General features: G+C 39.7%; 1 protein-coding gene across 1 annotated transcript in view; it reads left to right on the forward strand.

The window, feature by feature from the left end:
- LOC128150339 (protein ELYS-like) overlaps positions 1-13116 on the forward strand; it is a 39360-nt gene that overhangs the window by 18783 nt on the left and 7461 nt on the right. The window contains exons 16-29 of the mRNA XM_052806456.1: positions 390-494; positions 1241-1334; positions 2886-3009; positions 3122-3178; positions 4367-4513; positions 5249-5436; positions 5609-5753; positions 5848-5979; positions 7104-7251; positions 7340-7490; positions 8040-8153; positions 8584-8779; positions 10085-10282; positions 11574-11988. Of these exons, the coding sequence (XP_052662416.1) occupies positions 390-494; positions 1241-1334; positions 2886-3009; positions 3122-3178; positions 4367-4513; positions 5249-5436; positions 5609-5753; positions 5848-5979; positions 7104-7251; positions 7340-7490; positions 8040-8153; positions 8584-8779; positions 10085-10282; positions 11574-11988 (2214 nt within the window). The remainder of the gene's footprint in view (positions 1-389; positions 495-1240; positions 1335-2885; positions 3010-3121; positions 3179-4366; positions 4514-5248; positions 5437-5608; positions 5754-5847; positions 5980-7103; positions 7252-7339; positions 7491-8039; positions 8154-8583; positions 8780-10084; positions 10283-11573; positions 11989-13116) is intronic.

The raw sequence follows: 13116 nt of genomic DNA on the forward strand, positions 1-13116 counted from the left end.
TAAAGTAAGTTACTTGAGTTTCTGTAGCTTTTTATGTTATCACTTGTCCTTGGCATATTGAGGGGAAAAGAAGAATATCCCTTTGCTACGGTAAAAATCCCCGCTACGTGAAAAACAAATGTCTTATTCGTGAGTGTATTTAATAGTTCCGGCTTTATTTTTTTTTCTTTTAACCTTTAGTGAATCTGGTTCTTTGTAGGGGTTGCTTTTTGTTTTGGCGGTGAATGTGGGGTTTTTTTCTTCAGATAAGAAGGTGCTACAGAGTGAGAAATGCAAAGACCACAATTTCTACCGCTTTACTTTTACTCTTTCTATTTGGGATGATGAAGGGGGTTTTGTTAAAATGAAAGGAATTGGATAACAAAAATCATCTTATGCCTTTTTTTCAGGTTTTACAGACTTGACAAACAAGCAGGTGCTCACTGGCCTCCTTTCTTTGTATGCACAAGTGATCATCTGGTTCTGTCAATCCAGTCTCCTTCCAGAGGGTTTAGGTAAGCATAAACTGTAATACAGTTGTAACAGGGAGACTATCCAGTAAGTGATTCCGATGAACACATGCTTAGCCATGTTTTTGTAAATGTTTTGTCAGTGCTGAAGTTTTGTTGGTGAAACGGCGATTTTACTGTTTTTTCAAATACATAGTGTGGAATAATGCAAGCAGTTTCTTTCCTGGATGTTCCTTAGAAAGAGCAATAAGCCTCTGACTTGAAGGAGTTGCTTGTGTCCACAGCTTGAAAGACTTGGGATTTTAAACAAATTACTATTACACAACAAATACTGGAATGCTTGTTTTTACAGCAAAGGCATTACCTGCGTGTTTGGAACTTTTTATTTATTGCTTGAGGAAAAAATACACCGTGGAAATACTTCTTTATTTGGGTGGATTATAAAGTCTATTGTCAGCCTTCATTGTCTCACAGATGCTCACATGACATGTTTAAGAAACCATTCCCTTTGAGAATTGTCCTTTTTGTAGTGAGCTTCCGCTTACAGTACATGTTCTGAATGCTACCTCAATTGTAAGCTTGAAATGGCACTTGAGACAACAAGGAATTGAGTCTTGGGTCTTACCGCTCCTTTAGCGAAGGCAGAAAGAGGATTGGCTTCTTTCAAAGTTGGAGGCTTGCCTGTGCTTCTTGATGCTTAGCTCGTATGATCTTCTGTCTTTTTAGTCAAACATTTTAGTTTCAAAATGTGATATTGCTTCTTTAACTTGCTTTTACTTTATTGCCTGTAGATGATGCTATGCATTTGGGTAGACCTTTCTACAATTACCCTCTGATTCAGAGCTACTACACTGGTCATCGACAGAAACTTGAGCGTTTATCAAGGTAAGCCTTACGGGAAAACTCGAGAGCACTTCCACTGCGAATTCAGAAGTGGCAGCACGTGGCTTTGCTATCAACAGTTGGTGTTTGCTTTGCTTAATGCAGTTGCCGGCAATCCTCTTCACTTCAGCGATGCATGCGTTCTCTTGAACACGGAGGTTACTTTCCTGTGTTACAATATTTGTATATACCTCTGCTTAGTACCATTTGTTGGCATCATCGTTTCTTGGTAGCGTACTTAATCCAGCGGCCAATCTGTATAATTTAGTACTACTGAAAAAGGTCACGTGTTCAGGATAGGGTCAGCGATCTCCCGTTCAGCAAAGCACGGCGTTCACAGAACAGGTGTTTTGGACAGAGAAGAAAGCAAGTTTTAAAAACAAAACAAACCTCATCTCGTTTATTGACCAGCGAGCGATGGTAATAACTGTATTGGCCTAAATCACAAGTACATTTGTGTGATTTAATGAGATAGTCAGAGTTCGATGTAGTTGGCACACCTAGCACTCTACTGGCTGTTGGATAAAAGTCACTTGCTGAACGTGAACTCTCTTTCCTGCACTAGCTCACTAGCATATAGGTGATATGCCTTGGATTAGATGACAATAGATTTTTCTTTGGAAATTGTGCTGAAAACTAAATAAAGAGCTAAAGAAGCTTAGGCTATGGCACTGCGAACAAGAACAAGATGCTGCAAGATGAGTTGAGGTGCAAGCTGCGGTGTAGTAGCTATTGACTTTAAAGTTCCTCTTACTTAGCTTACTTCTCAAGTAACTTACATACCGGCTCAGGTGTTCCTTAGAAGCATACAACCTCCAGTGTGCTCCTTCTGCTTCTTATTATGGGGAAAGTAAAGGGTAGTGTCACAGTCAGCCAAAGACTGCGATGGACTCGTGAAGAAAGCAATTTTAAAGGTTCACCCATCCATGGTTGTAATGGTCTGTGCATAGAAACGTAATGGGTATGTGCATAGAAACATAAACGCTGCTTAAGATGACACTAAACTTCACCTGTATGCTCAGCTTTCTGGAAACAACTTTTTTTCAGTAACAAAAGTGAGATGCTGAGAACAAAATCTGAACTTTCCATGGTGTTGTCTTCTCGCAGCTGTGTATTGGAACACTCCAACAGGAGGCATGAGACTTGTGTTGAAGAATAGTCCTGGTATTTTGATACTGTTACGTTTCCTCTGTTAGACAGTAGGAGAGTGGTTATTTCTGGCACATAAAAAACTTTGTTTACACTTCCTTTGTACTACAAGTAAGACAACAAAAGAGAAAACCTGAAAACGAAAAGGTCCCTTAGTAGGAGAGCTTTCCAGGATGTCTATTTGGAACTCCTTTAATAATTCAGTATGATCTAACAAACATCTTTCATCTGACTCGGAAATTTCTTTCATGTGCGTTTCAAGTCATAATCATGCCTTTGTGTGTTTGTCACTTTCTTTGCCTCATGGGAGCTTTTTTTTGTTTGGTTTGACTGGAGGAGATCTGTTACACTGAGAGGCTGGAATTAGTGTTTGACTCTCCGATTCCTTGCTACCTTTTGTTCCAGAGGAAAATGGGATTCTGACTGCTTGATGATTGATGGAATGGTTTCCCAGTTAGGAGACCAAGTTGAGAAGTTGTGGCGGAGAGATGAAGGAGGAACTGGGAAATACCCACCTGCTAGTTTACACGTGAGTGTTATGTTCACTGAAAACAGCAACGAACCCCCCAAAGCCCCACCCAAAAGCCAATGATTCATGAAAGACAGGAGTTTTTAAAAAACTTTTGATTTTTCATTTTCAGGCACTGCTGGATCTCTATTTGCTAGAAAGCATTGAAGAAAGCTACAAACATGCAATTGTATCCTTTCTCGTTATTTTTACTACACCTTCAGTATACGCACATAAATGTTCTTAAATGTTTGTCACCTGCGCGTTTAATAACATTTTTGAATTTATGCTTCCAAGACAGTGCAAGTGAAAACATTTAGTTTAGAATGAAGTCATGGACAGGAGCATTGTTTTATTTCTTTGTACTGTGGATTCCTTATGTTGTGGGGGTTTTTTTTTTGATGTTTTGTTGCAAAGTCTCTTTTCTGACATGCAAAAACAGGTTTGATAAGAAATGTTAAAGATAAAAATCTCCCTTGGTTTTTTCAAAACTTAGCACAGTTTTTAATTTTTTAAAGCACTCGTATCTGTAGCAAATGGCTGCTTACTAGGATGATGCACAAATACGTGCTGCTTCAGAGCAGAAGGATTTCTAACCGGTACCTGATTTTTGCCCAATTCATCCATCTTCCAGCCCAGATAGCAGTGCTTGCTTTTGTTCTGTTAGAAGTGCAGGCACACCGAAAAAGAAAGAGAGAGAAGAGAAAAGTCATTGGGCAGAAACTGAATTTTTAAGCTGCTGAAATATACAGAATTACTTGTTGTTGTTTGCTGCCTAACCCGAGAGGGGAGCCTAGAGAGCAAGGGGTTTAAAAACGGTTGTACCCCAGAGCTGTCTTATTAGAATATGTCCCTAAAAACGGATGTCAGAAACAGAAAATGACACTACCGATGAGTGATCCACATACTGTTTTAAATCCAGTTTCAATCGCTCAGTGCTACGTTGTCTTGTAAGGACACCTTAATTTACATTGTTCTATATACTCTGGAAATGAGGGAAAAAGCCAATGGTAGAATTTGTTTGCTTTAATAATTAAGCCTTGGATGTTCAGGTGTTTTGAATGTCCAACTGGTAGCTCCAGTGACTAAAGAGGGAGCCTGAGTTTGTAACAACGGAAGTATTTAAGTATCTAAAGTTAACCTTTCTGAATGCCTTACAGAAATCAAAGAGTGTTTCTTTCTGGCTATATATTCAAAATGCAGTTTGGGGGTTAGGACCTGACCGTCTTCAGATAGCTCAAAATGGCAAGACTAACATGGCAGTATTTTCTGCTTCCTACCACTTGTATATTCTGATTTCACTGTGTTTTTCGAAACATGATGTGATAAATGTTTGGTCTTCCAAATTTATTAGCCTTAACAAGATACTTGATGTCAGACAATTTACTTGCTGCTAGATATCATGCATTCCTTTCCGAATAAAACAGAAACTTCAATCGACTCCTTCCCAACTGCCTTTGCTATCCCTTGGGGACTTGTTAAGCTTATTCAAGGTTTTTGGCTTCTAGATCACAATGATTACGAAGTAAGTACGTTACAGTTCAGTTAGACATCCCTTACAGTCCAAAGCTGTAATCTGTAAAATGATTTCAAAAAATCGGTGCTTAGCTAATAACAGGTGCTACAACATTAGAAGCCCTTTTGTCATACTGCTATGACATCTTCAGCAATAAGTTATAATCTGAAATTTTCTTTTAGCCACTTTGACAGGAAATTGATTAAAACGAAGAAGAAATCAACTTTAATAATGCTTGATACTTGAATTTTCAAAGCCATCCATTTAGGTTGTTTTCAGCAGACCGATGGAGCGCTTTCTCAAAAACAGTGTTTTAGGTACTTTAAATATTAAAACTGTGATCATAGCAGCAAGGTTTGAGGCAGAAGACTGCAGAAGTGACTGTTCAACCTAATTCATGTTCTTTGTGATGCTGAAGGTTGTTCTTTGCCTGTCACGAAGTTAATATATCTGTTTGTCTGGGAGAATAGCTTATTATTTAGTAATGTATTTCTAAAAAGTTCTGTTTGTACACAGAGATTTGGTTACTCTGGAAGAGTGTGAATTACTCCTTTTAAAACACTCGCTTTGTTCTGTACGGCTAACTGAACTTTTTTTTGCAAATACTTGAGAATTTTTATTTACAGTAGTTAGTCATCTAAGTTTATTTAACACACGTCCACCCTTATTTAAGATACTTTTGAATATTCTTGTTGCGTGCGTGCATGTGCATATCGTAATACACCTGACCTCTAACCTCTACAGAATTCACTGGCCCTGCTCTTTCATCCAGCTACAATCAAAACAGTGTCATGGCAGCACGTGAGAATTATTCAATCCCTGATGTGCCAAGGAGAGCATAGGCGAGCCCTCAGATACATACGGATGATGAAGCCATCAATGTCAAGCAGCAGTGAAGTGCGGCTTTTCCTCACTGTGTTGTTGTCCAATAGGTAAAGAAACCTATCCCACCGTTTTGGCATTCAAATATTGTGAAAGGTGGAGAACAAAGAATACGAATCACCGTCCCCTAAATTCCCTTTAAACTCTGAATGCAGTAGTTTGGGGGCATCTTTTTGGTTATACTATTAATATTCCTTTACGTCTCAAAAAATTTAATTACAGGTGCGTGGTGGAGGCTTGGGGTCTGTTGCATCAACATGCCACGAAGTTAAACATCGAAGAGCTGTTAAAACACATGTATGAAATCTGTCAGGAGATGGGACTAATGGAAGACTTACTGAAGCTACCTTTCACAGGCACTGAACAAGTAAGTGTGGACACGAAAAAAAACCTTAATGGTCTCTTTGAAAAGAGAAGAGGCAGAATCATAACAGATTTTTGAAATGTGTTGTTTGTCATAGGAGTGTTTGGAGAAGTTTTTACAGAGCGATGCTGCTGTTCAGAATCCTGAATTTCTTTTAGTCCACCATCTGCAGCATGCCAACTATATCCCAGCGCTGCAGTTGAATCATTCAATGAACGTTAATCTTATGGTAAGCATAAAAGTTGTGTCAAGTGTGCAGGTTTCTGCTAGGTGTTACTAACCATTTTTGGTAGTAAATAAAATAAAAATCAATGCTTTGTTTTTTATACCATTCTTTGAAATACTAGGAATAAGTTTCTACACTTTCCGTTACAGCTGAACCTAAAAGTTGAACAAAATATTCCACTACTCCAAAGCTACTCCGTGAAGTTATAAATTAAGTGTTGCAGACCACTGTTGACTCCACTTTAAAATAGTTTGTTTGCATCTAAGGAATAATGGTTTAGATTGCTGAACGCTGTTTGTGTCAGTCTTTTCTGTGGCATGAAGAGTATGTTGTATGTCACCTCTTGAATCTTGCACACAGCTTTATTTTTCTAGCTGAGAGCAGTCTGGATGCCAATCCACAGGTAAAATCTGTGTGCTGGTTTGGTTTTCTTTTCATTTCCTCCAGTTATAGCATGAGCTCTGCGATTCCACAACTTCTGTTTTACCCCTTTTATGACAGAAATTCTTATCTAACTTCTATTTCTCAAAACAGCCAGATTAAATTTTGCGTTTTGCAAACTTCTGTTATGAATCTGTGATACATTTTCTGTTTTCCGGAACCATAGTTTTCCAGTGAATCACACTTAGAAGGTGGTCTTGGAAGGTTTAGGTCCTGCATTTGAAAACTTTCATTCGGCCAGAAGGTGTGTGTAGGTAGCCTTTTCTTACTTGTTTTAATATTCACATCATTGTGTCCACTGTAATTTGCAGTTGCCCTGTATAGTCAGTCATCTCGGCCATTGGTGTTTCAGGAAAAACAAGGGAAAGCCTGCTATTTTGTAAGCCATTTGAAGACTGCAGGTGAGAACAAGCGTATCGGAGTAAGGTTCTGCCGAGTGCCAGAATTGTTTCAACTTGAAGTTGTAGGTTCTGTTATTATCCTAGTCTGCCTTGCCCTTTGCTGAAATTACCAGGTGGAATTGGTGTGTGCTGAGGAGTAGAACTTGCTGCTCTTCTGTGCAGTGGCTGTATTTTACAGTATCTGTGGAGGAAATGTATTCGCTAATTAGAAATAGCAGAGATAGTTGTGTGCAATGAACTTCCGGTAATCAGTTACCTTCTTGCTTTATGCTTTTTGTTCATCAGAATGATCGTGAGCCTCGCTTGAGAGAGAGAGCAGTTGCCAGAAATTCTATATTAGACCAATATGGCAAGATCCTTCCTAGAGTTCAAAGGAAGCTGGCTGTAGAGAGAGCCAAGCCTTACCACTTGCCTTCATCGGTCTCAAGAGAAGGTAATTTTTAGGGGAGGGAAATACAATGGACAACTGACCATGACTTTGATCACACAAGGCTGATATTTTTTCCCCTCTTGCTTTACAGTCGCAAGACCAAAGCCATTATCAACAGTAACAAAACAAGAAAATGCAGGAAATGTGCATACAAGAGCAACGTTCATCAGCAATGTATTGTCCAAAATTAGAGAAGTAGGGGTAGGCAATGAGCAGAAAACCAGTTGCTCACGCCGTGATAGGTAAGCAGCCTTTTAACAACGTTTAGTCTTGAGCTGCGTGTTTGGAGAGAGAGAGAGAGACAAAAAAATCCATTTGAATTATGTTAGTGTTTTGGAGGGAAGGGGCACCTGAATAAAGCTTCGTTTGGCTTTTTTGCACATACAAGATATAACATTTAAGAATCAATTCACCGTAAGTAATACTTGGAGAGAGAGTTCTTCTGCTATGATAATCTCATTTATGCAAATACATCTAGTTCCATTACAGTAAATGTGTTTACAGAATTTAAGGTAGCTGAAACGAAAACCGTGATTACCAACAAGCTATTGGTGTACAGGTTTTGGTAGACTTGATTGTGTGATCAAATAGTAATCTTTTACCACTTTGTGCCCAGTTTCTGCTTCGTTTCTGCCTGTTTTTTTTATTTTTACTCAAAACCAGGCAGAATTATAAAGAGCAAAAAAGAAGCTAGCAGTTGTCAGATGATGGTATGGTCAAATAAACTTGAATTCTGGTACGTTTGGACTTCAGGGGAGTGAAAGTCAGTTACATTTTCCTTTTAATTCTAGGCCTAGAGCTACAGAACCACCAGTCATAACACGTCCTCTCCCTGATGCAGAGTTGCCCGATGCATTTGTTGGGACACCTATTACAAAATTTTCACGAACCTATTCTCATATACTGTGTGCGTGTATATACTTTCAGTGATTGCAAAGTGTTCTGTTTGCATTTAGTTTTGTACCTGTTAAAGAAAAGGTCAGGTTCGGGAGACAACTAAGTGCAAATTTGAAGTGGTGCCAGCATTGAAATGCAGAGGAATTTTCTTCTGACATGAGAATTACATCACTTGTGCAACGTAAAATTGCATTACTCTTGCCTCAGATGGCAGGGATTTAGGAAATTAAGTGTGAAATGTAACGAAATAATGAAAAAACAAGAGAAGGCCTGTAACTTGTTCATGGGCCTGATACATCAGCCCAGCAGTGAGGGTTCACCTGTATTTCTTGTTCATTGAATGTTTTTGTTATGTGTCATCTCAGATGTCTTGAGCGCAGCATGGTTTTATTTCATTTATTTATTTATGTTCATATTTTCAATTGTGTATCTTCACAGATTGCTGGATTTGGTGGTTCATCCTGTTCCTTCATGTTCTGCGGCACAGGGTGGTAGCTGGCAGTCACCATGCAGAGCTTCTACTTCATTCATGGCATCCAGCCCATTGAAATCAAATATGCTTGGTTCCATCTCACAAAAGAATTTTTCGAGAGCATCAGAGCTGAATTTACTGGCGACGCCTCTTGTGGTTAAGGTTTGTGTTTTAAAAAACAGGATCAACCAACCAAACCAAAAGCCTGTTAACGTTGTTTAACATGAAACCACCAAAGTATTTAACACAAACCCTGTTGGATTCAGAGTGTGGAATATTTTCAGCATACGTGTGGTTATTGTATGTAGAATCCTTTTGGAAGCAGGACGTTGGGAACAGTCTTGAAGAGGGAAAGTTTAGTTCTAAGTTAACTGCAGTACGCACATTGTCCCATAGCTTTCTGAAATACACTCGTGTTTATTGCATGGAACAAAGTAAGTTAAAATTGGACTTCTCAATATACTTAGATCCTTAGAGATGCAATTTGTAGCTTAACCACCTCATTAGTTAAGTAAGTGCTCAATAGCTCTGTGGAGTTTGACTTGCATGCCTACAAGCAAGAATGTAGATGCTTCAGTTTCTTAATCCACCTAAGGGAATAACAACGTAAGTGATGCCAGTTAAGCGATGTCAGTCTCCATCAAATTCAGTGACGGCTTTTTGCAGGGATTTTACTTATTGATGTTTGCGTTAAACTCTTTCCATTCACCGCCATCAAACTCTCCTCATGTAAGGAAATAACAACTGACCAATCTTCTTGGTGCTGATCTTTTTGCCTTTGCCTACCTGAACAAAATAGTAGTGATCTCTCTGATTTATAACCTTTTTCTTCTTACTAACTATTGTCCATATCATTAAGCTGGTTTCATTATCTTCCTTTTAAACCCGTTCAATACCGTAAAGTCTTTTCTGAGCTGAGGTAAGAAGACCTGAACGCTTCTAGATGAAGATGTGTAGGTATGTTTACAGCAGTGTCACTTCATTCAGTCCAGTGCGTGGATTGATTAATCAGAGAAGAAAGAAGGTATCGCTGTTGCTTTGCCGATTGCCATTTCTCATGGCAGTGTTTTCAGTTGCTGTATCTGGGGTAGCATTTGAAGTGGTATGCCTTTTAGAAGAGCAGTGTAGATATGGCAAAAATTACTGGGATGGGAGATAGCATTGCAGACAAGAAGATGCCATATCCTTGTTTCTTCAGGAAATTAATTTGAACACTAACATTTTATGTTGCATTAATAAAAAAAAAAAAAGAAAGAAGCCAAAAGAATCATAAGAAACATGAAACGCATGGGTTTTTTACCATTAAGTTTTTTGTCCCTTTGGAAAAAGAGCAGTGCAGAGGCTAAACTTTGTCCTCTCTGCTGGTACAAACTCAGTTTAATTTGAACTAATACTTTTGACAAGTGAAGTCTTCTGTTTTGAAGATTTAACAGGTCTGAAATTAAATATTTTTATTTCTTTTCATAGAGAGCTAAAGTTTTGGCCACAGCTGCTTCTGGTTTTCCTGCGTTTACTCCTCAGTCTATTCTCAGATCCAGCCTTCGCGCTACACCCCTAGCAACTCCCTCTGCATCTCCAGGACGATCAGTTACTCCTCCTCTACGAGCAAAGGAGCCTAGAATATCTTTCAGGGAAGAGAACTCGAATGCAAAATGGACTGTTGGGGTAAGCTGGCCTGTAGTTAGTGATCTTTATAGTTAAAGGCTTTACAGACTGTGATTTGATTTATTTTTTTTAAAGTTTTCCAAAACTCCTTATATTGAGAACTGGAATACCAAATCAGAACGGCAGACTTGAATTTGGTCAAAAAAGGTTATGTTGGACCTTCTGTAACATCACCTGCCTGCAGGAACATATTCATAACAAATACCAGTGACCTTGGTGGTTTTTACTCCAGCATCGCTAGGCGCTGTGATTGTTCCAAATTGCATGTGTGCAGCTTCCCGCTATACCTTTTGAAATGGTGGTGTGGCAGGAAGTTAAGGAATACAGATTCAGTTGTTTGGGTTCGCTAAGCTTTGTGAATGAAACACCTCTGAAAGCAACAAAAGTCATGAGCTGCATTTACTTTCAGTCTCTCTTTTTGCAAGGACTGGGTTTCCTTAAGTTATGGTAAAAATAGACTCCCGATGAAGAGAGCTGTATGGCTGTCTCTTCTCTAGCCCTAAAGTTCTCGGTTTTGCTACTTGCCTTGCACCAGCGATAGCATTCGTATAGTTGTCAAATGAAGTCTGTCCACCTGGAAGTTGCCCCCTTCTACTCCTCCTTTTGTTCTGTCAGGTGGCTTCCCTGATTCAGCTCGTCATGCGGTTGCCAAAGTAACGTACCAAACGGACGGGGGCATGTGCTAGTATCTACCTGTAGGAGCTTTCCATACCTGTACTAACGAATTGTCATAACCTGTTTTTATTGTACCTGTTATTGCCTGTTATAAAGAGCTACTCAACTGTAAGAAGAGGCTCTCTCTCCTGTAGGAAGTTCTTAGTAATAGTGCAGCGTGGCCGGATTAATTCACTTGTTCCATGCCACAGGCATAGTGAATGCTAAAATATGTTAGTAGTGCATACAAGCTGAAGAGGCAAGCATAAAAAAAGAGAAATCTTGGAGTTATGATTTTAGGTATGCAAAGCTCCCTCTTCCTGAAAACACAGTAGTGAACCCAATGAACAGCCTTGAGATGACAGGGTAAGCAAGCACTTACAAGACCCACTTCATCTTAATTCTCCAAGGTTGTGGAAACTCAATAAGCAGTCAACAGTGTGATTGGTTTTTACGCTGAGCTTTAAAAGCTAAGACAGTGCTAGAATGAGAACTAATTTTGTAGCGCCTTGCTTAAGGTGACACTTGTAAAACTGACAAATATCAGTATATATTTGTTCCTTTTTTTTTTTTGTCTTGCTTTGACAAAAAGCATATGTGTGATCTTGATTGTGAACTTTCTTTTTAAAAAATAAAGGTAACGGAAGATAATAAAGCACCGTCTGGAGTTTCATCTGAGCATCATCACGGAGTGGTGGAGGATGCTTGGTCTGAAAGTAGAGATAAACCAACTCTGTTTCCTCTGAGCAATCCCGAGGATGATGGTGCTGAAATGGAAGAGTCTGGAGATGGTTTGGAGAAAATGGATGTCAGCAAAGAAAACAGTAACTTCTCTGCCAGGTCAGACCAAACTGCTTTGGAGTATCATGATGCAAAATCACCTGGCGATTTTGAAGATGATGTCATCTTTATAGCTGCTAATCCAGCTAATTCTTCCACTGAAGAAACTGCCGATTTTGAAGAACTGGAGAAGGAGGAAGACAGTGAAATAGTTGAAGAGAAACCCTTCCCGATGGAACAACCAGGTTCATCAGAACTAAGAAAAGCAGCTGGTGCGTTTCCTGCTATGATAACCTAAGCTTCTGCATTTTTCAAATGTCTTCAAAAGGCTAAATTACTGATGGGTGCAACAGTCAATGATGAGCATTCACGAATGTCCGAGGCACTTCCTTGTCCTAGGCTTTTAAAATTGCCACTGTGTTTTGAGTCCTTTTTTAGGTCTCGTGGACATTATGGATGTATACTGCTTTTGGCTGGCACTTCTTGTGTGTAACTGCAGCGGAGAGGCAGCAGTGACTTGTGGGAGTTTTGAGAGGGGTACAAGTTGAAAACTTAGGCTTCTGGTTATGTTTTAGGGGTACTTCTGTAGGCTGCAGGTTTTTTTACAGCACGTTTAGCGTATGGCGTGCTTTGACTAGATAGGTAATTTTTTGTTGTTCTTTTGTTTTTTTACCCCCCTCGTTAGTGCTCAGTTAAATAGTTTTCTTCGGGAAGTGAGTCTGCTTGGGTATCTGCTTCTCATTACAGCTATGCTTGCTCCTTTTGCTGGCTCAACAGCTTATGCAGCCTTTTCCAAACCTATTTCAGCTGGTCTTTGGCAATTCAGCTCAATTCAACTCATTCAAGCCAGTGCAGCTGCTGAGGATGTGTTCATATGAGCAGGTCTGCTGGCAGATTAGAAGAGATGTAGCTCACTAGCTGGTGAGCAGTGATGAAGAGCTGGGAATGACAGTAGTGCAGGAACAGGGAGAAGGTGTGTAAAGACAGCTACAGTCAGGATTTGACAAACAGAGCTCAGTCCGCTCAGCTGCTTATAACAAAAGTTTGCTATTCCTGGGAGAGGTATGCAAGTGTCGGAGTTCTGCGTCCGAGGTCTTGAAACAGTTTGTAGCGGGGAGTGTGTACTCCAGTATCGGTGCATCATATGCAGCCTGATTCAGTGCTAAGCCTGAGATGATCCCGGAGGATCCTGGAGAGTGATTGCTGCTACTGAAGTTCCTCAGCTCCTTTTCTTTTTCAGTAAGAGCAGTGCCCAGACAGGGACTCCGTGTACATGGGTAAAAGGGGTTCTCCAGCTCTGAGTGTTTCTAGTAAGATAGGTCAAAACATTTGCCTGTCTGATTTTAGCTGTCCCGTGTTTGGACAAGAAATCAAGGGTGCTTTTCCTTAAAAATAATGAT

Source organism: Harpia harpyja, chromosome 13 (assembly GCF_026419915.1).
Source record: "Harpia harpyja isolate bHarHar1 chromosome 13, bHarHar1 primary haplotype, whole genome shotgun sequence".
Classification (NCBI taxonomy): Eukaryota; Metazoa; Chordata; class Aves; order Accipitriformes; family Accipitridae; genus Harpia; species Harpia harpyja.